At 37.0% G+C, this 21,689-nt stretch overlaps 1 protein-coding gene across 1 annotated transcript in view; it reads right to left on the bottom strand.

Moving 5' to 3' along the window:
• The window catches only part of NDST4 (N-deacetylase and N-sulfotransferase 4), a 302,613-nt gene that overhangs the window by 40,247 nt on the left and 240,677 nt on the right, over nt 1-21,689 (bottom strand). The window contains exon 7 of the mRNA XM_051820067.3: nt 5,236-5,418. Coding sequence (XP_051676027.3) covers nt 5,236-5,418 — 183 coding nt within the window. The remainder of the gene's footprint in view (nt 1-5,235; nt 5,419-21,689) is intronic.

Here is a 21,689-nt window from a genome sequence, read left to right as displayed (position 1 = left end):
GGCGCCGGCCCGACCATGATCTTTTAAAATCACTTCTCTCCAGGGTCTGGAGCTAGTTGTTCCTTATTGCCAATCAAATCCAGATTACCCTTGGAAGCTTTCAAAGCTTTCCCCATTGACTTGGCCATGCTCCTCTGGATTTCTATTTGCATCCCCACTCTTAGCTAACAAATGTGGTCCTTTCATTTTTTTGTTTTGTTTTGTTTTTTTGTACACACACTTCCACACCTCTGTTTTTGTTAACTCTGTCTTAACATTTTAAAGTCAGGGGCTAAAGGCAATTTTGCTGAATTCGGTTTTAGGTTACAAATATGAATAAACATCATCTCACCTTTTAATGTTTGCATGAGCTGGAGTATGACAGGCACAAGTATCTGCATACTGTATGGTAAGTGAAATAAACAATTGCAGGTGCCAGTGAGAAAAAAAGATATGACAATTTTTATTGTCATTTTCTTATAACAAAGAACTACTATGGTTTAAGTTTCATAAAAGTAAAGGTCTTCCTTTTTATTATGTAGGAGCTGAATACATTCACACAAAACACTCTGGCAGACTCTTCTAAAGTAAGAAATTATCCCTGAAATTTCATCCTTTATAGAGTTAAGGATAGAATTGATTTGTTTTTGTAAGTGTCAGCCACCATCTTGGGCTGGAGTAGGAATAAGAAAAACCTTGGCTTTAGTCCCGACTTTTCTGTAATAAAGCAAAATGAGTTAGAATTGGGGCATTTCATTTCATTGTATGTCACCCATTTCCTCTATAAAATGAATAGGTTAGGCTGCATGCCTCTAACTCCTTATTCTGCTCTTACAATCCACAGTTCTCTGTATCCACATTCATTCATTACTTCAACAGATACATCATAATAGAACTCTGGATATTTATGCCACAAGATCTGGTGATTTGTTTATGTCACCAACATCCAAATCTCACCATTCCTAAACTTGGGCTGAAAGCTTTGACAGCTGGAATCAACAAAGGCACCAGAGGTGGAAGGTGAACACTCTCTGATTTACTTTCCCACTTCTTTAACCCTTGGGACTCTGGCACAGAAGGAGAGAAGCTGCAGCTCTTACAGCATTCCCCTAGTCACACTCAGTGAGCAGGAATCCACAGCTCAGCTCGCTTGGCATGTTTGTAGATAGTGAGACTCTGGAGCCTTGAGTGAAGATTGAGACTGAGCTAACCTGACAGCTTGAGAGCTTAAAAGCATCGATTAGAGAATGCACAAGAATTTGACCTTCCAACTGCCTCCATGCTGTGGTTTTCGTTGACAGTGGGAGATTTATTTATTTTAAGAGGAGATGCGATTCTTTCATGCTTTGTGTGATTATTCTACCAAAATAATAAAGGACATGAATTAATAAGTACCCGAGAGTATAATTTTAAGAGTCTTACACACGAGAGACTAGATTCACAAAAGTGCAGTTCAGAGATAGTATTCCAGGTGTGTTCTCAGCACACACTCCTGTACTGATCAGCTTTGGAAGAATTAACTTCCATTGAGAAAGGAGCATCAACGCCCTAAGCCCTACTTGTCCTGCTGCCTCTTGGCAGATATCCATCTTGCACTTCTTAATTAGGTGACAAGGCAGCTCACATATATGATAGTTAGTGCTAATGAAAATGTACATAAGAAACCCAAATAAATTAAACAGATGCAAAGATTATCACTTTACACTTTTCAATTTGTGATAATAAAAAAGTGTGAATTGAAAATGTAAAATAAAAATAACAGCTGACTCACACTTAAAGGGAAGATAATAAATAAAAAGTCAAACCCATAAATATGAAAGGTAACTTAAATTTTTTGACAATACACAACAACTAAAAGACATAAACTATTTTTCTATCCTAACTCTATAGGGTGGTGATGAAAGGGTTGTAAAATGTTTATCAATTAATACTGGGTTAATTTATACATACTTGGAGAACTAAATTTGCATTCTGTAAAGGAAATTATTGACAATATCTAGAGAATTTTTGTTTGTTATAAATACGAATATGAAAGAAGAGATACCCACAAAGGAAGAGAATGCAGAAAGTATGCACTTTATTGTACTTCACCATTTGCGGTTTCTTGGATGTTGCTGATCATCAGCAAAGATCATCCAATTTGTGCAATGAGTTCACTATTCTCAAAATCACACGCACCTAAAGAATTCTCTTGTGAACATAACTACTCCTCGGTTTGCAATTCCTTGTTTTCCTTCTTAAATATATTTAGGAAAACATGATACTTTGGTTAATGGAAAATGTTTGCAAGCTTATCTACTTTTTTAATCAAAGGAACTCATATAAACTATAGAATTCCCGTGATAGTAAAGAGATTCTTTCAAGAAAAAGTATTTAGTGCTGAGTTATTTAAATACTCTAGGTATAGGCTACAGTATGATAACATATATGAAGATTCCTAAACTTATATAAATAATAATGATAATAAAATCTGTGAAATCTATGTGATATTCTCTCATTATTATTATTTTTTTTTTGACTGGCAGAGTGGACAGTGAGAGAGAGAGACAGAGAGAAAGGTCTTCCTTTTGCCGCTGGTTCACCCTCCAATGTCCGCCTTGGCCGGCGCGCTGCGGCTGGCGCACCGCGCTGATCCGATGGCAGGAGCCAGGTTCTTCTCCTGGTCTCCCATGCAGGTGCAGGGCCCAAGGACTTGGGCCATCCTCCACTGCACTCCGGGCCACAGCAGAGAGCTGGCCTGGAAGAGGGGCAACCGGGACAGAATCCGGCTCCCCAACCGGGACTAGAACCCCGTGTGCTGGTGCCGCAAGGCAGAGGATTAGCCTAGTAAGCCGCGGCGCCGGCTCTCTCATTAATTCTTTTACTTTCAATTATTTATATTGGAGGGTGAACCAACGGCAAAGGAAGACCTTTCTCTCTGTCTCTCTCTCTCACTGTCCACTCTGCCTGTCAAAAAAAAATTTATTTATTGAGTTCTTTGTTGTTGTATTCTTTTCATAATCATTTGCTTTGACTTTTATTAAGAACTTCCTGGGAATCACTATTGCTATTCAAATTTAAAATGTAAACAGCGTTTGCAAATATTTTACTTATGTATATATGTATTTCTTAGGTCTTCCAAAATGACATAATTATTCAAATAATCATGATTTTTCCTATTTCTGATTTTCATTTGTAACTCCATCAGAAAATTTTGTGTTTAATAAACAATAAATCAATATTTAAAGTCATGTTGACCAAATATATTACAGATGGCATATCTTCAGTTACATTCACTCTTCAAAAAAGTAACAGTGTCAATGACATCCAGAAATATCAATAAATATAATTCTTTATTTTAAAAGCTCATACATATCAGGAAATGCAAGTCATTGCTATTTCTTTATAATATTTTTCCTAAAGTAAAAGAAGTATATCTTGGATCCATTGACATTATGTGTCAGCACTCTGAAATCTTTACTAATTTGTGGTTTTTGATTGCTGTACCATAAATTATAAATATCTCATATATAAATTTGTGCAAGAAAATAATTGATTAACTATCAATAATTTATCAACTTTATAAAGATGTGTGAGCTCTTTGGAGTTACCAACTTTTATGAAATAGAAGGCTTTTAGTATATGTATTGCCAAAGCAAGCAACATCCATTTGGTGTGACTTTATATAATCATAAAGATTGTGTTTCTATCCATTTATTTGTCTACATAACATATTTAAATATTTAATATGAATGGTCAAACAACTTATTGGATAGGCAAAATAATTAGACTCTGAAGTTTAAAGGAAACACAAATGGTGAGGCATTCCTGAATAAATGGTCAGAATCAGGTATGACTTACTGGAGCAGTTTCTTATAATATATTTATTTAATTTTTATTACTTTCAGGACAACAAATTTCATGTATTTCATAGATGAAATTCTAAGAAAATACTCATACATTCTTCCCTCCCTCCTTTAATACCTTATCCTTCCTTCTCTTCTTTTGTCCCTTCAGTGTTTGTAATAACAAACTTTCAATTTACTTTATAATCACAGGCATTCTTAACACAACACTAACCATAATGTTCAAGAAGTAAAAAATAGAAAGATCACTCTTCCACTGGAGTATAGACTAGGGTTATAAACAATAATCAAATCACAAGATGTCAGTTTCATTCTTATACATTGTTTTTCTATTCTATATTACCTGCCACATATCCGAGAAAACATATGGTATTAATCTTTTTGGGACTGGCTTATTTCACTAATCATAATGGTCTCCAGTTACATCACATGATGGTGAATAAGGTGTCAGTCTTCCACCAGCTTTCAGAGAAAATGTTGTATCTTATTCTTCTTCCCATGCCGTAGAACAGCTAGCCTTGCTCTACATATAGCAGATGCCAATAACCATATGCTGAAAGAGTTCCTTACTATATAGACAGACTGGCATGTGCAGGATTTATAGACTATTGAAAAACAAATCGTCTCCAGGAGAGGGGGGATGGTAGAAAGTATGTTTCACAGTAATTTCTCATTAGTAATGATGTTAGTTCTCTACCAACTGCTTAGCAGGGGATCATCTGATCTGTTCTCTGCAGCTAGCTTATTGATTGTGTGGGTCGATGTAATCTGATGCAAAAAGAACTAAGAAAGTGGGAGGCAGCATATTCCTAGATAACTGCTAAGAAGCAGAGAGGTTATATTTCATGCATCCAAGCTGAGTAGCCTCCCATGAAGTTATTGGTAAAAGCAATCTAAAACTGACAATTTTGTTTTATCAGTGTCTAATCATTAGTTAGATGTACAGAAATGTGAAGATATACTAAAGAGAAACTAAATCTATATGGGAACAAAATAAAAATTGCTTTTCTTTTTGCATCTTCAGTATTGATATCAAAGTCTTAGAAGAGAATGGCTCAGAATTTCCATCTCCCTAGATATCCGATGCTTAACCATTTGGTTTCTAGTTATTCCTCACACTATGTGCAAGTCAACATGATTAGCTTGGAAAAGAAGACAATAAAACAACACCCACACGGCAAAATTCTCAAACCAACCTATCAACCAATTTAACACCCATCCTCCAAATGCAAACACTTTATCTATAAAACAGACAAAAATATTGTTGAAGAAAAGAATGAAACTATTGAATAAAAGAGCACTTTGTCTTAATTGCAAATTTAATATATTCAATAGAGTACCTAAGACAAATGAGACACTCAAGATTGCCAATTTCTTGCCCTCCACCCCAGGAGACAATGCTAAATGTTACCTGCCAGAGAGGGTCTTTTTGCTCAGGGAAGAGCTCAAAGTACTTGTGGGCCAGTTGCACTGGAGGAAGAGTTTGCAGTCTCAGGTTGGTCCAGCTGTGCACGAAGTTGGCCAAGTTCACAAAGGTATATAATCCTAGGCGGTCGTTCCCATAGTTCGATAAGTGGGTCATGAAAATGCTGATCTGAAAGATAAAAAGAAATGGCCACAGGATCATTCACTTAAGCTCACACGTAAGCTCAAAAGTGGCAATACAAGCTCCATATGGCACCTCATCTAAAACTGGAATTTATGGGAAGTACAACTATCTTTTTTTGTAAGAAGCTCTCATTTCAAATTATATCAATATCACACTTATAGTTTTGACCTAATTGGGGAATTATTGATGCAAAGCTTAACATAAGAATTCATCATTTTCTACTGGAAAAACTTTTTGTACTTATTCCTCCATTCCATATGATTTTCAAAGGTAAGTCTTAGAAATCCATTTTACTTCTTACCTTACAGATCTCTAAGAGTCATAATGCAACCCAAGTATTGTAGTAAGTTAAAAATTGAAATTGGCATTTCTTCATATGAAGCTAACCAACAGTTTAGCATTATCTTACCTACCAGTTTTTTTTTTTTTTTCGTATGATGGAACCAATACCATCAAACCTCCAAGTTTAGTAACTTCTAGAGTAGTGAAGAATCAAGATTAGATCAGTTCTAACTGTTCCAGGTATTTTCTGGCATACATATGTATACATATTGAAATGAAATCAGACTTGAGAAAACTTGTTTCCTTGTGATAAAATGAAGAATTCTTACTGTAGTAATGAAACTGTTAAATTCTACGCAGAAACTTATTTCATATAGGCCAAAACTCTTCCCTACATATAAATCACTTTACTATTTTTGATACATCAACATTAACTCTCAAAATATTACAATATTTAAGTTTTGTTCCTTTGTTGATAAGAGACTAACAAAAGATGAAATCTAGATGGACTTTGAAAGAACAATTTAAAAATTGAACATATTTATAGATGTAATCTAACATCTGGTCTGTCTAATATTCCAGAAAGAATTTAAAAAATACTAAGAAAATGAGAAATTCATATTTCTGGTCTAAATTGCAAAGATTATTTATGCAAATCACAAAAAGAGTTATTCTCAACCAATCTGGAAAACAGCATACATAGGGAAATAAGCCAGTCCCAAAGGGATAAATATCACATGTTCTCCCCGATCTGTGATACCTATAATAGAGCACATAAAAGGCAGTCTGTAGAAGTGAAATTGATACTTTGAGAAGCAATGACTTGAACAACACTTGTCTTTAATGTTGAGGAGATGTTTTTTTTTTTAATAATATTTGTTGGCCGGTGCAGTGCCTCACTAGGCTAATCCTCTGCCTGCTGCGCCGGAACCCCAGGTTCTAGTCCCGGTTGTTCCTCTTCCAGTCCAGCTCTCTGCTGTGGCCTGGGAAGGCAGTGGAAGATGGCCCAAGTGCTTGGGTCCTGCACCCACATGGGAGACCAAGAGGAAGCACCTGGCTCCTTGCTTCGGATAGGTGCAGCGCTCCGTCCGTGGCGGCCATTTGGGGGGTGAACTAATGGAAAAGGAAGACCTTTCTCTCTGTCTCTCTCTCTCACTGTCTAACTCTGCCTGTCAAAAAATATTATTTGTTGAACTCTTTACTTAACATAAACATGTGTATAAATTTGATTGAAAATAGATCTCAGGGGCCGGCACCATGGCTCACTTGGTTAATCCTCCACCTGCAGCGCCAGCATCCCACATGGGTGCCAGTTCTAGTCTTGGTTGCTCTTCTTCTAGGCCAGCTCTCTGCTGTGGCCCGGGAATGCAGCGGAGGATGGCCCAAGTGCTTGGGCCCCTGCACCTGCATGGGAGAGCAGAAGGAAGCACCTGGCTCCTGGCTTCGGATCAGCACAGCTCCGGCCGTAGCGGCCATTTCGGTGGTGAACCAATGGAAGGAAGACCTTTCTCTCTGTCTCTCTCTCTCACTGTCTATCTCTATCTGTCAAATGAATAAAAAAAAGAAAATAGATCTCAGTAAAAAATAGGAGTGGGAATAAGAGAGGAAGGAGGAAGAGGCATTGGGAGTATGGGTGGAAGAGTGGGCACAAAGGGAAGAATCACCATGTTCCTGAAGTTGCAATTATGAAGTGTATGAAGTTTGTATCTGTAAAACTCTATAGTTCTGCATACATTCCCACAGACTTACTTCTAAGGGTACAGTTTAAAAACTTGCCATGGAGCCCCAAGTCCCCTTCAGCTGGGTGGCAAAAATACCATCTTAAGTATTAAAGTGATCATAAGGGTAGGATTAAGGGTCTGGTAATAATAATAGATAGAATTAAAAAGGAGTGAATGCTCCAGCATGGGAAACAGTCCACACAACAGAGTCATAGAATGACAATTGCATTAAATAGCACTCTGACCTAAGAATCAGCCCTTAAGGTGTTCTGTTCTGGCTGAAAAGCCTAGGAGAGCATTTCAGTTATGGAAGGCTAAGATACTGAGGCAAAAGTGTCCTTCATGAAGGATCTCGGTGAGTGAGACCCCAGTGGAATGAAGTGGTCATCAAAGAAGAAGGTATTTTTCTCTGAAGGGAGAGATAACTTTATTTGCTTATGGTCTTGTCTAAGTACTGATGGAGTTTGTGGATTCAAAAGGCTTCCATAGCCTAGAAAGCTCATGTCAAGAGCCTCAGGTGATCTCCCATCCCACTGACATCATACATAAGAGTGTTATTGTTAAATTAACAAGAGTCATGGTGTACTAACTTCCCATTCAAGACCTCTGTGTTCAAAAAGCTGTAGTATAACTATGTCTAAGTTCTCCCAAAAGATATATCATTCTCGGGTTCTTTGTTAAAGTTAATTAAGTTTCTAAAAAAAAAGAAAGAAAGAAAAGAAGTGAAATTAACTTCAAGATGCAATGCCTTTGAATAGCCCTTGTCTCAACTGTTAAGAAACAGTTTTTCTTTGCTTGTTTGTTTTGTTTTGTTTTTACCATGTAAATTGTTGAACCCTTGATTTAGTATAGAGTTAGTCTTCTATGTATAAAGTTAATAGAAAATGGATCTTAGTGGAGAATGAGACTGAGAATGGGAGAGGGAGGAGGAGTAGGAGAGTGGGTGGGAGGGTAGGTATGGTGGGAAAAATCACTCTATTTTAAAGTTGTACTTATGAAAATGCATGAGGTTTGTATTCCTTAAATAAAAGGTTTCTTTGGTGTAGGGAAAGATTTTATTTACATCATTAGGAAAGTAAGATTAACGTGTTTTATAAAGTATATGAAGTATAGCCACTGTAATTGAACAAAAAGTAATATAGAAGAAAAGTGTCTTAGGACTAATGTTGTATATGGATTCTCACAGACTGTTTTCTAAGGAACTATATTTCTTGATGATTTCAGGCACTTGGGAATAAAAACGAATTTGCAGCAATCATTCCAACATCATTTTCATTGCAACCTAGTTAGAATAGTAGCTATGTACTCAATGTTATACTGCAGACATTTTGTTGCTGATATATAGTAAGTCACTGGATAACTGTAAATGCTCAGAGAAAAGGCTTTTAATTTAAAAATATGAAAGCATTGTTTGCACCAGTATTTAAAAAAAAAATTTGCCAAGGACTTACAAATCAGAGAACTGGGCTCATTATTTGAATGTCCTTTTTACTTTGGAAAAGACATCATATTTACTCATGTCATGCCAGATTAGGGGAAAAAAGTCTCTGAGGAAAACCTATTAGAATTATCAGACTCAATCATCACCATGGTTGGAGATAGAAAGAAAAATCTGAGAGATTGGACCATTGACCCTAACATCCATAAATTACATAAAATCAAACTGAAAACTATATAGTACTTACTATGAACCAAACAGCATTCTAATTTGACCCTCTTACCAATAATATGTTGTTACTGTCCACTTTTACAGATAAAGAAATTGTACCCCAGTGCCGGTAAGTAGCTTGTCCAAATCTTACATCTAGTCAGTGACAGAGCAGGCAGTCAGACTTCTGGATACCACGCAATAGTGAACCCGAAACCTTCACCCAACATACATACATATATATATATATATATGTATATATACATGTATCGATATGTATCAATATATATGTATAGATATAAAACCTGACATAATTATTTTTCCTTTTGCCTTTTTTGAGAGAAAGAACGTATTTCTCTAGTAAACTGTACGAACAAGGTAAGAATTATCTTAGCAATTAAAGTTTTTAAAAAAATTGAAATGACAAGAAAATAAATAACCTTTGGAATTAAAAACTTTTATGACAATGCATTATAGTACTTGAAAGAACATTACTATTAGGATAAAAATTTATCATTGAAGGCAAAAATTACTCCTATCATATTTCATGTTTTCTTTCCCTTGGGATATAGTCAAAGCTTCTTGTTCTGAAGGTCAGAAAAGACAAAGACTAGTTTAAAAATACTCTATCTGAAGTATTTTAGGTAGAAATTTAAATGAAATCCCCCAAATGTTTGTTGGCATAATGCTCTTACTTGAGATTCATACGGAATCATTTGAATAAGCTCAGGGTTAGCATGTCAGTGGCTCTTCCATTGGCCAGTCTCTCATGCTAAGTCTCTTTCATCTCAAGTAGGAAGTGCCCTCTTGACAGGACTTAATTACAGAGTTTCTGAAACATAACATGGTGTCAGTAGTTGATCACCACATAATCACAATTGCTACTATGATAACTTACTTATAATCACCACAAAATAACATGCATTTGGTCTCAATAAGTGTGCATTTATCTCATGTCACCACTGTAATTAAGAAATGAGGCAGTGGAAGTAGTTGTGCTTCAGGATAATTATAGTTTCCCAGGACAGAAATGATTATGAAAAACCAGGCTGCAAGCTGAGTGCCTAAAGAAATACGATAATGCCCTAGAAATCTATCACCTGCCCTCTAGCGTTGTTATTTTAAGACAGAATTTTAAGGCACCCGTGAGTGCCTAAAGCCTGAGAAAATTATAAATAAAAATCTACTTTGAGAGAATTGTAAAGACTATTTTTATATCGTAGGCAGATGCACATTATCATTTCATTAGAGTATTATCATAATGGTGTTAAAAGACAAGTTCTAAGTCATTTTTCCAGAATTTCCTTAGGAGAATAAGCTTTGTTTTATGAAGGAAGTATAAACCTTAATGCAGGGCAAATGGAAAAAATCTGCCTTTGGAAGAAAACTGAGCCTGGAAATGTATGGTTCTAAGCTGAGGTGTGCTGTTGCATTTAAATTTCTCTTTGTTGAAAATAAAAGCAAGCACCCTGGTCACAACGATTGCAGTCGTTGTTGTATGGGGCAGCATGTGCACATGCCTTACTGGTTAGAAACAAATTAGTGCTGGTGTATGGTCAATTGACTGCACTTTAAGAAAAAGCAATTCTGCAAGCACAGCTTAACTGTGCATATCTGGCTTTCTAAAAGCACCTATTGTGCAGACAGAGCATTTTAGTTTTAGTATTTCTGGGCAAATGGCATGCTTAAAAAAAGAAACAAAACCTATTTTGGAGAGTACAGGGAAAGTAAGACGTGTTAAGAATGAATGTGTTATAAGGCCTAAGTAAGGGAAATCAAAAGATAAGCAGGATGAGATAGTAGCAAATAATTATTCTTTCATAGGCAAAATATATTGCGGCTATGTTACCCATAACAGTGTATGTTCCATTGCTTACCCTTCCTTTTATTTATTTGTTTGTTTAGTCCTTTATTAATATACTAAGAGTACTTTTGCTCTCTTCTATTCAGAGTATCATCTGAAGAAACTATGACTATCTGAATGCAAAATGTTTAGATATGCAACTCACTGTACATTGAAATATTGCAGCTCAGAGATATGCATTGATTCAGATAAGCAGAGCTTTATCTTTTCCATGAGAAAGACAGGCAAGGACATTTTACTTAATGAATGAGCTAAAGAGTAATATATCAAGTTCTAGTATCAGTAGGCCAACTGCAAGAAGCCTTGCAGATGTGTCTCCCAAGTCTGGGTGCTGTTGCGGCTGTTATCCAGCCAAGCCGGAGCCATTTTTACTTGTCTTTGGCACATCTACTTATGTTCTGTCCTCAACTCCATTATAATGTCATAAAAGCTCAAATTTTTTCCCTTTTATCCATAAAAAATATAAAAGCGAGTTTTTGCTAATCTCATAGTCAAATTGTTCATAAGAGCATTAATGATAATTCATTAACCTGGTCAGCAGATGCAATAGGAATACACCAAATTTAGGATGATATTACCTAGACTAAATCCACTTAGTGATACATCCAGAGGTTCTGGAGACAAGGAGGTTTTTAAAAACAATAATTTATAAATGCTAATAATAGGGAGTTGGGTAAATGTAACTGAACTCTATGGATAACCCTTAACTATGGGTAAAAGCACTGTCATAATGACAAATGGGAGAGTAGTAAATAAATGTGGACCAGTGGCTACGTGCCTCACGACTTTAATTGCAAATTATATAATTAATTTCTTTTGATAACATCTTATTTTAACCTCTCATATGAAATTGCTAATATCTAAAATATAGAAAGAGTGGAAGGAAAAAACAATGAATAAAATTAAAACTAAAGGTCTTATTTTATGTAAAAAATGAAGTATTAATTATGTAGGTTGTTTAAAATATTTTTGTTACCAATGCTAGAACAATTTCCTTGCTTTTCCTGCTTGTTGAATAAACACAGTGTAATTATAAATGGAAATGCATGTTCATAGCCATAATATTTCATACATTATCTTAAATTGTATGTTAAAAATGTTTACAGCATACAGTTTTTTTAAAAGATTTCTTCATTTATATGAAAGAATTACACAGAGAGAGAAGGAGAGGCAGAAAGAGAGAGGTCTTCCATTGCTGGTTCACTTCCCAGTTGGCGCAACAGCTGGAGCTGTGCAGATCCAAAGCCAGGAGCCAGGAGCTTCTTCTGGGTCTCCCACACGGATACAGGGGCCCAAGGACTTGTGCCATCTTCTGCTGCCTTCCCAGGCTATAGCAGAGACCTGGATCGGAAGTGGAGCAGCTGGGACTTGAACCAGCACCCGTATGGGATGCCAATACTTCAGGTGGCAGCTTTTACCTGCTATGCCACAGCGCCGGCCCCAGCATACAGTTTTAAAGTACACATTATATATTTGGATATTTGGTTCTGTGTTTTTAGTGACTTTAACTATCAAATCATTTAGAGTAATCAGATACATGGTTTACATTTAAAAATATGACATACTGAAAGAGTTGATAGCAGTGTGCATTAAGGAGGAACTGATTAAGCTTGGGACACCCACATCTCATTATCAGTGTGCCAGTTCTAGTCACAGCTAATCTGTACTTCTGTTCCTGCTTCCTGCTAATGTACCTGCAAGGCGGTCAATAATGGCCCAAGCACCTGGCTTTGGCCTGTCCCAGCCCTGGTTGTTGCACATATGTGGGAAATGAAAAAGTAGATGAAAAATCTGTCTCTCTCTCTCTTTCTATCTGTTACTCTACTTTTCAAATAAATAAATTTTTCTTTACAAAAATTTTTGTAAAGCAATAAAAGAGGTATGTCATTTTTTATTTATTTATTTGAAAGTCAGAGTTACACAGAGATAGAAGGAGAGGCAGAGAGAGAGAGAGAGAGAGGTCTTCCATTCAATGGTTCATTCCTCAGTTGGCCACAACCACCGGAGCTGTGCAGATCTGAAGCCAGGAGCCAGGAGCTTCTTCTGGGTTTCCCATGCAGGAGCAAGAGCCCAAGGACTTGGGCCATCTTCTACTGCTTTCCTAGGCCCTAGCAGAGAGCTGGATGGGAAGTGGAGCAGCCGGGTCTCGAACCTGCACCCATACGGGATTCTGGCACTGTAGGAGGCGGCTTAAACTGCTATGCCACAGTGCCGGCCCCAAAAGAGGTATGTCATTTTAAGGCAACTTTCTAGGTGGTCATGCACAATATTTTTTATTGTAAATAATAGAGGCCAGTTTTGTGGCAAGGTGTGTTAAACTGCTGCCTCCAATGCCACCATCCCATACAAGTGCCAGTTTGAGAATTTGCTGTGCAGGTCTCTGCTAATGCACCTGGGAAAGAAACAGAAGGTGGTCCATGTTCTTGGGCCCAGCTGCCCATGAGGGAACAATGAATGGTGTTCTGGGCTCCTGGCTTCCGTATGAACCAACCCTGGCCATTGTGTTTATTTGGAAAGTTAACCAGAGGACAGAGTACCTCTCTTCTCTCTCTCTCTCTCTCTCTCTCTCCCCTTCTCTCTTTCTCTCCCCCCCCCCATCTCTCTTTCCCCTCATCCCTCTGCCTTTCAAATAAATAAATAAATAAATCTTTAAAAAAGATAAGCATTAAATATTAGCAGTCAGTTTCCATTTTTGCTTCTGTGGCTCTGACAGCATGCCGCACTTCAGAACAAGTCCATTGTGTTTAAAAATATGTCCATTAGCTTGTTAAATTATTGATCAGGCTTTTAGTTCTCATAAAACGTGAAGATGGTTGGAGTACAACGGAAGACATCTCTGACAGCTCATCTCTATAAAAAATAAGGAAAGTTTTCCCAAACCTAATAAAATTGTATTATTCTTCACTCGATCTGACATTATTTATTTATTTAAAGATGTATTTATTTGATAGTGCCAGTGCTCTGGCACAGCAGATAAAGCCGGCATCCCATATGGGTGCTGGTTCAAGTCCCAGCTGCTCCACTTCTGATTCAAGTCGCTGCTAATGCTCCTGGGAAAGCGGTGGAGAATGGCCCAAGTACTTGGGTCCCTGAACCCACATAGGAAACTTGGAGGAACCTCCTGGCTCCTGACTTTGGATTGGCCCAGGTCTGGTTGTTGAGATCATCTGGAGAGTGAACCAGTGGATGGAAAATCTTTCTCTGTCTCTCTCTCTTTCCCACCCCTCCCCTATAACTCTGCCTGGCAATTAAATATTTCAAAAAATATTTATTTATTTGAAAGAGTTGAGAAAGAGAGAGAGAGAGAGGGTAAGAGAGAGAGACCCAAACCAAAATAACTGCAATGGCCAGGGCTGGCTTAGATGGAGGCCAGAAGCCTGGAACACCATCCATGTCTCTCAGATGGCCCAAGTGTTTGGGCCATCTGCTACTTTCCCAGGCATATCAGCAGGGAGCTGGATCAGAACCATAGCAGCTGGGACTGAAACCTGGGCTCTGATAGGAGATGCTGCATTGCAAGTGGTAGCTTAACCTACTGCACCACAACTCTGGCCTCTAAAATACACTGTTTGAGACATAATATTTTGTTTTTCATAAATGAAACATACTGTAATTGATAGTTAATGGCCGATCTTTTCTTAACACGTTGTGTTGCTGAATATCAATTTACTTATATAACTTTACAAAGTTGTTGTATTTTTGGTTTGGCACTAGGAAACTTCTCTATTTTAGAAAAAAAGAAATGATTGTTAAGGAGACCCAGGGCTCTTTCTAAGAGATTGTGGGGGAATCCCAGAAAATCTAGCATTCAAAGCAGCCAACAAGTACACTTTAAAAATTGTAGAGGTTTATTTCATGTTAAATATTCTTACCACAATAAAACAAATACAATTTATAAAGGTTAGGATATACGAATCAGTGCTTCTTCATACACTACAGATTCTAACAGAGCTTTTGTAACAAATTCATCAAAGTTCCTTCTATTTTCTGCTTCCTCTCCTACTACCATTTTAACTGGTGGATTTTACTTGTAACAATCCTATACTTGTAATTAACACCATTTCATTATGAATTTTTCCTAGAATTGATTCCTTGTAAAAGTTCATTTACAAGTTTTAAATTTTGTTTTGGGAATGAATGAAATAGAAGTTGCTATTTCGATGTCTGTATCTATGCCTGCATATATGAACAGACTTAAACATTTTTTGCAACAAAATATACTTAGCTTTTGATTTCATTTCCTGTGAACTTTTGGAAGTACTCTTGGGCATTTTAGCTAACAACTGACTCTAGCTAGACATTTTAAGAAAATGAATATTGAAGAGAGACATTTTTATTTAAGAAAATTTCATTTCTCTTGCAGCAAAAATTATTGCTGGGCTTACCTTGATGAAATACAACCTAACATGTCTTATAGAGACACAACATAACTGTAATCTGAAACAAATACACTTCATTGATTCAGACGTCCTGTCAAGGTAGAGTCCTGTAAGACTCACTCTCAGTAGAGAGAAAGCAGAAGAGAAGAAAAGGAAGAGGAAGATGAAAGAAAGGGAGAAACAATGATGAAAATTATGGGGAGAAAGAGAGAGAGAGAGAAAGGATGAGAGAGAAGCAAAGAAAAATTATAAAATCAAACACATTTAACCAATAGTATATCAGATGGATAGGAAAAAAACCAGGCTGTTATGAGTGCTTTAGTGCATGTCTTTAAATCTCCCCTCAAAATAAATCCCAGGTATTGATCCTTCTACTCAGGCTACTTATCTAAGCAGAGGGGGCTCTTTTGTTCCACCTGACTTTCAATGTGATTTCATGTAAGATGTGCATCGCCACAACCATTTATAATTAATCACTCTTCCTAGTTAATGTTTTAACATCATATCTTCCTGACTATTAAAAGGAAAGCTTTTCTAGGGTGTTTGCAAAAATTAAATTTCTGATTTTTAATTTGAACCAGGTTTAATGAATAATGGTAACTTAATATGTTTTAAAAAATGAGAGGAGAAAGTAATCAAAATATTCTAGATGTCTTTACATCATTACATGCCTAAAAATGCAGAAAATGGCTTTGGATCGCTGTAATAATTCACATTGCTCCAGTTTTCACACAGTATGACAGAACAAACATGAAATCTGGTATCCGAATTCAGGATTTGGCAATTGCACTGCATTATTTTCTCCACAAACGTCTCTGAATCTCAGACTCCCGTACCATTAAGTGAAAAGAGAAAGTAGCTTCACAGATTTACTGTGATGCTTAAATAGGTTGGAGTATGTCAAAACATTTTCTAAAGTGAAAACTACTGAGCGAAAGTTATCATTATCATGTATATTCAATTAAAGTAAATTGATAATAGAGTAGGTCCTCATTATCAGTTTCAGGGGTTTTTCACAGTCAACTGCAGGTCAACAATTTTAAATGAACAAATCCAAATATAAAATATCCATAAATTTTAAATAAATTTTATTGTACTATTTACTATGGTAGTTGTATTTCATTGTACGCTATTGTTAATCATTTCTTGTGCCTAATTTATAAATGGAACTTATCATAGGTATAAATGTGCTTGAAAAACTATAGAATATGATACAGTTTGGTCTATGTGAGGTTTGAGGCATGCATGGGGAGTTCTTGGAGTACTTTCTCCAAGGATAAGCAGGGAGTATTGTAATCAATTTGTCAAATGTAATTTCAATTATTTGATATATCAAAGAGTTAATACCTTTTGTAACCAAAGCCAATATTTCACTATTTTGCTGACATTTCCTATCTGTATCTATATCTAAATGTATTATCTATATATCATGGGTTTTGATAATTAGTTAGATTCTAGCTAAACAGGAAATGTTGGATACATGCATACCAGAGTGGAAATGACTTCATTTCATATCTAATACATAGTACTCTTTGTATTCTTCATGTTATTTCTTAATAAATGCAAGTTTTACCCATCAGGATCACCTCTGACAGTGGCAGTTAAAAATCAATACGGTAGGAGATTGCTAAATGAAATCCCTTTGCTTCATTTTAAAAAGCACAATGAGTTGATTTCAGATGCTGACACTACTGAAAGGTAGTGTGATGAACTGGTGTCTTTCTTGCTCCACCTCATGCAACCAAAATGAAAGAGCACTTCTCAACCCTTTCCCCAAGTCCCTTGACCTTTAGGGCGGGGACTGCTTGACACATTACACATTTACTTGGTTATTGATGGTCTAGTCCCTCACTCCCACATTAGAATGTAAGTTCTTTGGATACAAGGACTCTGCTGCTGTTATGCATGACTATATCCTCAATGCTTAGGAAAATGCCTGGCACACAATCAGTGTGCAACAAATATTTATTGAAAGAACAAGTGAATCCTTGGTAACATAAAGTAGAATCCTTGGTAACATGCCAGTGGAAAGCATGGAGTAGCTTAATTGCTTTCCAATTATTCCCCAAATTCTAAACGTGAAGGGAAAAACAAACAATCTATCATAACACCCTGAAAACACCTGGCATTTAATAGGATATGATGAATCACTAAATCACATTTGTTATTTGAGTTTTTGATGTCTCTGATCAGATTAAATGTGACAGAAGTTCCATTCTGCATCTGATTATTTGTCAGTGCCCCGGTTTCTCAGTCATAATATTTGGTTAGTGAATTATTAACAAATCAGAACTGTTTTGATTCAAGAACCGACCAGAGTATAAACACTGATCTTTCTGAATAGAGAAGTTGGGCAGCAACTTCTTCAAAGCGGCAGTAAATAGGGCAGCTGTTCTAACAGAGAACAGAAGGTTCCTGATGTATTTGAGTGAGCAGGAGCTTTACCTTCTATTTTTCTTGTACATGAATAAGGCTTAAGTGATTAAAAGGCAATCCATGCTTGCAACCATATTGTTATTGCATTTATTATGAGCTTTGTTTTTCTTTAGTAGGCAAGTCAGGTCTGAAATTTTAGATGTCACGGTAATGGTGCTTTAGATTACCTTGATTTTGAACAGTGATCTTTTGGTTTTATGCCATAGGAGAAAACCAAGGCTGCTTTCCATGTGAGATACGTGGAATTACTCTTTTTTTTTTAAGGGGATCAAATCTCCTTTTCAACCTTGTTGCAATGATGCCACATAAAATTCATTAAAGTATAAATTCATACTCAGTAATTATCATGGGCAGTTGTCCAAGGGGTGGAGAAAACATGTCAGGTCTTCATCACTGTGAGCTTCACTGATGCCATTACATAGAGTTCAACAGTTTTCACTGGTAAGTACTAATTTTATTTATTCAACAACCAATTGGCAAATATTTACTAAATTCTTAGTCAGTGCGTGGAAATCTGTTAGAACCTGACGCTGTAATAATGAATGGATTGTGCATGGCTTTTTCCCAAAGGAGTGTAGGATGAATTGCAGATATGAAAAAAGGCAGATTACAATACAAAACTGAAATTCCATCACTCTATGAAACCACACAGATGCTGGGGGCAGGGCACTGATCCAAGGCTGGCAGAATTTTTCTTGAGAAAAGGGGCACTGGAACTGAGATTCAAAGGATAAGTTAGGAACATTATAGATGAGCAAATGGGTTGCAGTGAAGGTCAGTGACATGCTGCTGATGTTTTGTTTAGAGAACTGCTTATGAGAGAGGCAGTTGGTGAGAGTACATCCTAGAAACTATAGGTTGTACAGTGTGGTCCATGTAAGGAGGTAGGATAGCAAGAGAAAGCATGAGACCACTTCACATAGATCTTTTACACTCTTGAAAGATTTTTATTTAATTCCCAAGAGTACTGGAAAATCATTGAGGGATCTTGAATTGGGGGGGAGGATGGTATGTCAAGGATACATTTTTATATGTCCATATTACTTTACAAAGAAGAGAGCAGACTACAGTTGGAAGTTATTTGGACAGGTGTTGCAGGCCTGTGGTTGACAGGTGAGGGTCACCTCAATAGCATTAGTGTGAAAGAAGCAAAACCAAATGGATTCAAAAGGTGTTAAATTAGTGAATCTCTAGTATTCTGTGAAAAATAAAAAAATAGGAATTAAGGGTGATTCTCAGGCTTCTGGCTCAGGTAACTGGGTGAATCCTGGAGAAATTTTGCCCAAATAGGAAAAAAAATGGAGGAATAAATTAAAAAAAATGAGAGAAACAAACAAATTTTTAAAGCAGCGGATATAAAGAATAAGCACTAACAAGGGAAGCAAAGAAGCATGCTGTGGTTGCTCGGAGCTTCCGGCTGAACCTGCATGAATTTATACAGAATCTCCTGTGTACGCTATTCTCCAGCGTTAAGCCATCAGAAGGCAGCTGTAGGTTTGGAGGGGAGCAGGCAGTTGAATTTTTCAACAACTGAGGATTTTACAAATTAACAGAAGGGAAAATAATGGTATAAGTAATGTCTTACTAGTGACTGGAAGAAAGAGATTGAAATTATCTCACAATGTTAATTTCTGCAAATTAGTAACATTTTGAGTCTTCTAAAATATATATTTTAAAACATTTTAAGTAGCTAATTTATGACTACATGATAATGCTTAAAAAAAATGCGTTTGCTTAGAGGGGTTGACACCGTGGCATAGCGTGGCAGGTGGGACGGGACCGGGGGTGGGGGGAATTAAGCAGCTGCTTGCATTGCCAGCATCCCATATCAGAGTATTTGTTCAAGTCGAGGCTGCTCTATTTCTGATCCAGCTCCCTGCTAAAGCTCCTGGGAAAACAGAGGAAAATGGTCATTTATTAAATGTTTTATTTATTTAAAAGGAAAATTTACATACACACAGAGAGAGAGAGAGAGAGAGCAATTCCATATCCTAGTTCATTTCCAGAATGAATACAATGGCCAGGGATGGGCCAGGCCAAAGCCAGCAGACTGGACCTCCATCCTGAATTCTCAAGTGGTTGGTAGAGGCCAAGAACCTGTGCTATCTTCCCAATTGCAAGTGAAGCAGCCAGGACATGAATCACTGCTCATAATGGATACTGGCATCACAGGTGTTGGCTTTACCCACTGTGCTATCCATCTGCCTTTCAAATAAAATAAAGCTTTAAAAATACATTCACTTATTGAAGTGCATATTTTAAAGCTTTGATCAAAGAATATCAAGAATTATTGAAAATTGGTCGCTTTTAATTGTACAGAACTTATAAGCCTTCTACTGGCTCAAATATCAAGGACTATTCTGATTAGTAGCAGCAATGAAGGGGCAGATGGACAGTATGTTCTTTTTTTAAGATTGATTTATTTATTTGAAAGGCAGAAATATAGAGAGGCAGAGGTAGAGAGAGAGAGAGAGTGAGAGAGCGAGCGAGCGAGGCAGAGAAGTCTTCCATCTGCCAGTTTACTCCTCAAATGGCTGCAATGGCCATAGCTGGGCCAATCTGAAGCCAGGAACCTGAAACTTCTTCTAGGTCTCCCATGCAGATGCAGGGGCCTAAGAACTTGGGCCACCCTCCACTGCTTTCCTAGGCCACAGAAAAGAGCTGGATTGGAATTGAGGCACCTGGGACTTTAACCAGCTCCCATATAGGATGCTGATACCACATATGGTGGCCCTGCCTGCTATGCCACAGCACTGGCCCCTGTAGTATGTTTTTATTTTTTAAATAGAAAAAAGTATCAAAATTTTCTTAGGCTGACACTTTTCCCTTTCCTACTTTGAAGTATAATGGAAAGAAAGGAAGCCAAGGGAAAAATGGATATCTGTACTAGGATGCAAACTAAAATTATATGAGTGTTTTATGAGCTTCTCTCTTGGTCAAGCATATTTTTTCATGATAGAATACATGAATTCCTTGTGAATCGATGTGACACCAGGGAAAGTATCCTGAGTTATTTTGCACACAATCACAGACTAGAGGGTGTTTCTCAAAACATGTGATTTCAAAGAGCAAGAGCCTTTAGGATGTATAGAATGAAGTATGCGGTGAAAGACAATGAATATAGCTGTGCTCTGGGACATAATGCCACCAATTGTTGTGTGATTCCTGATGAAAGCAACAGGCTACTGTGACAGGCACAGCATTTGAATGTCCTCTACACTGGACGCATCCTTAATAGATTGGTGTAACCAATCAATCAGTGATTTATGAATATGGAACATGGCTTAGGAAAGCATCAGGCTGCTGAACAGAGGTAAAGAGAAGCTTCCTAAATTAAAGTGGAAAGAAGAAAAATAAGTTTAAAAAATGGAACAAAACATCTAAAACCATGAGATAATATTAAAAGGTATGAAATATACATAATATCAGATTAAAGTGAGAATGCAACATAAGGAAACTTAAGTAAAAGAACTGAGAAGTTTCTAAAACTACTGGCAGATATGATATCCCAAACCTAGGAAGCTAAGAGAACATCAAGTATGATTTACACCAACAAACATACAAAGACAAAGAAACAAGAATACAAAAACTGAACCCAGAAAGACGAAGGGGAAAAGTCTGATCTATAGATGCACACAAGGTTTAGAATTACAGTAGTAGATGTTTTCATCAGAAATCATGAAGCAAAAAGATAGTGGAATACAATACTTAATATCTTGAAAGACAGAAACCACCAACCTAGAATTTTATCTCCAACAAAATTATGCTTTAAAAGTGAAGGGAAAGGAAAGACTTCTGTAATTAAACAAAAATGGAGGGGGTTCTCTGAGAGCAGACTTGCCTGCATAGAAAGGCTAAAAGAAATTTTTCAGGGGCCCGCACCATGGCTCACTTGGTTAATCCTCCGCCTGCAGTGCTGGCATCCC

This window comes from Oryctolagus cuniculus, chromosome 8, assembly GCF_051225735.1.
Source record: "Oryctolagus cuniculus isolate XC-2025 breed Fujian yellow rabbit chromosome 8, ASM5122573v1, whole genome shotgun sequence".
Classification (NCBI taxonomy): Eukaryota; Metazoa; Chordata; class Mammalia; order Lagomorpha; family Leporidae; genus Oryctolagus; species Oryctolagus cuniculus.
Note: the sequence above shows the minus strand (reverse complement) of the source record. Positions and strands in the feature narration are given on the sequence as shown.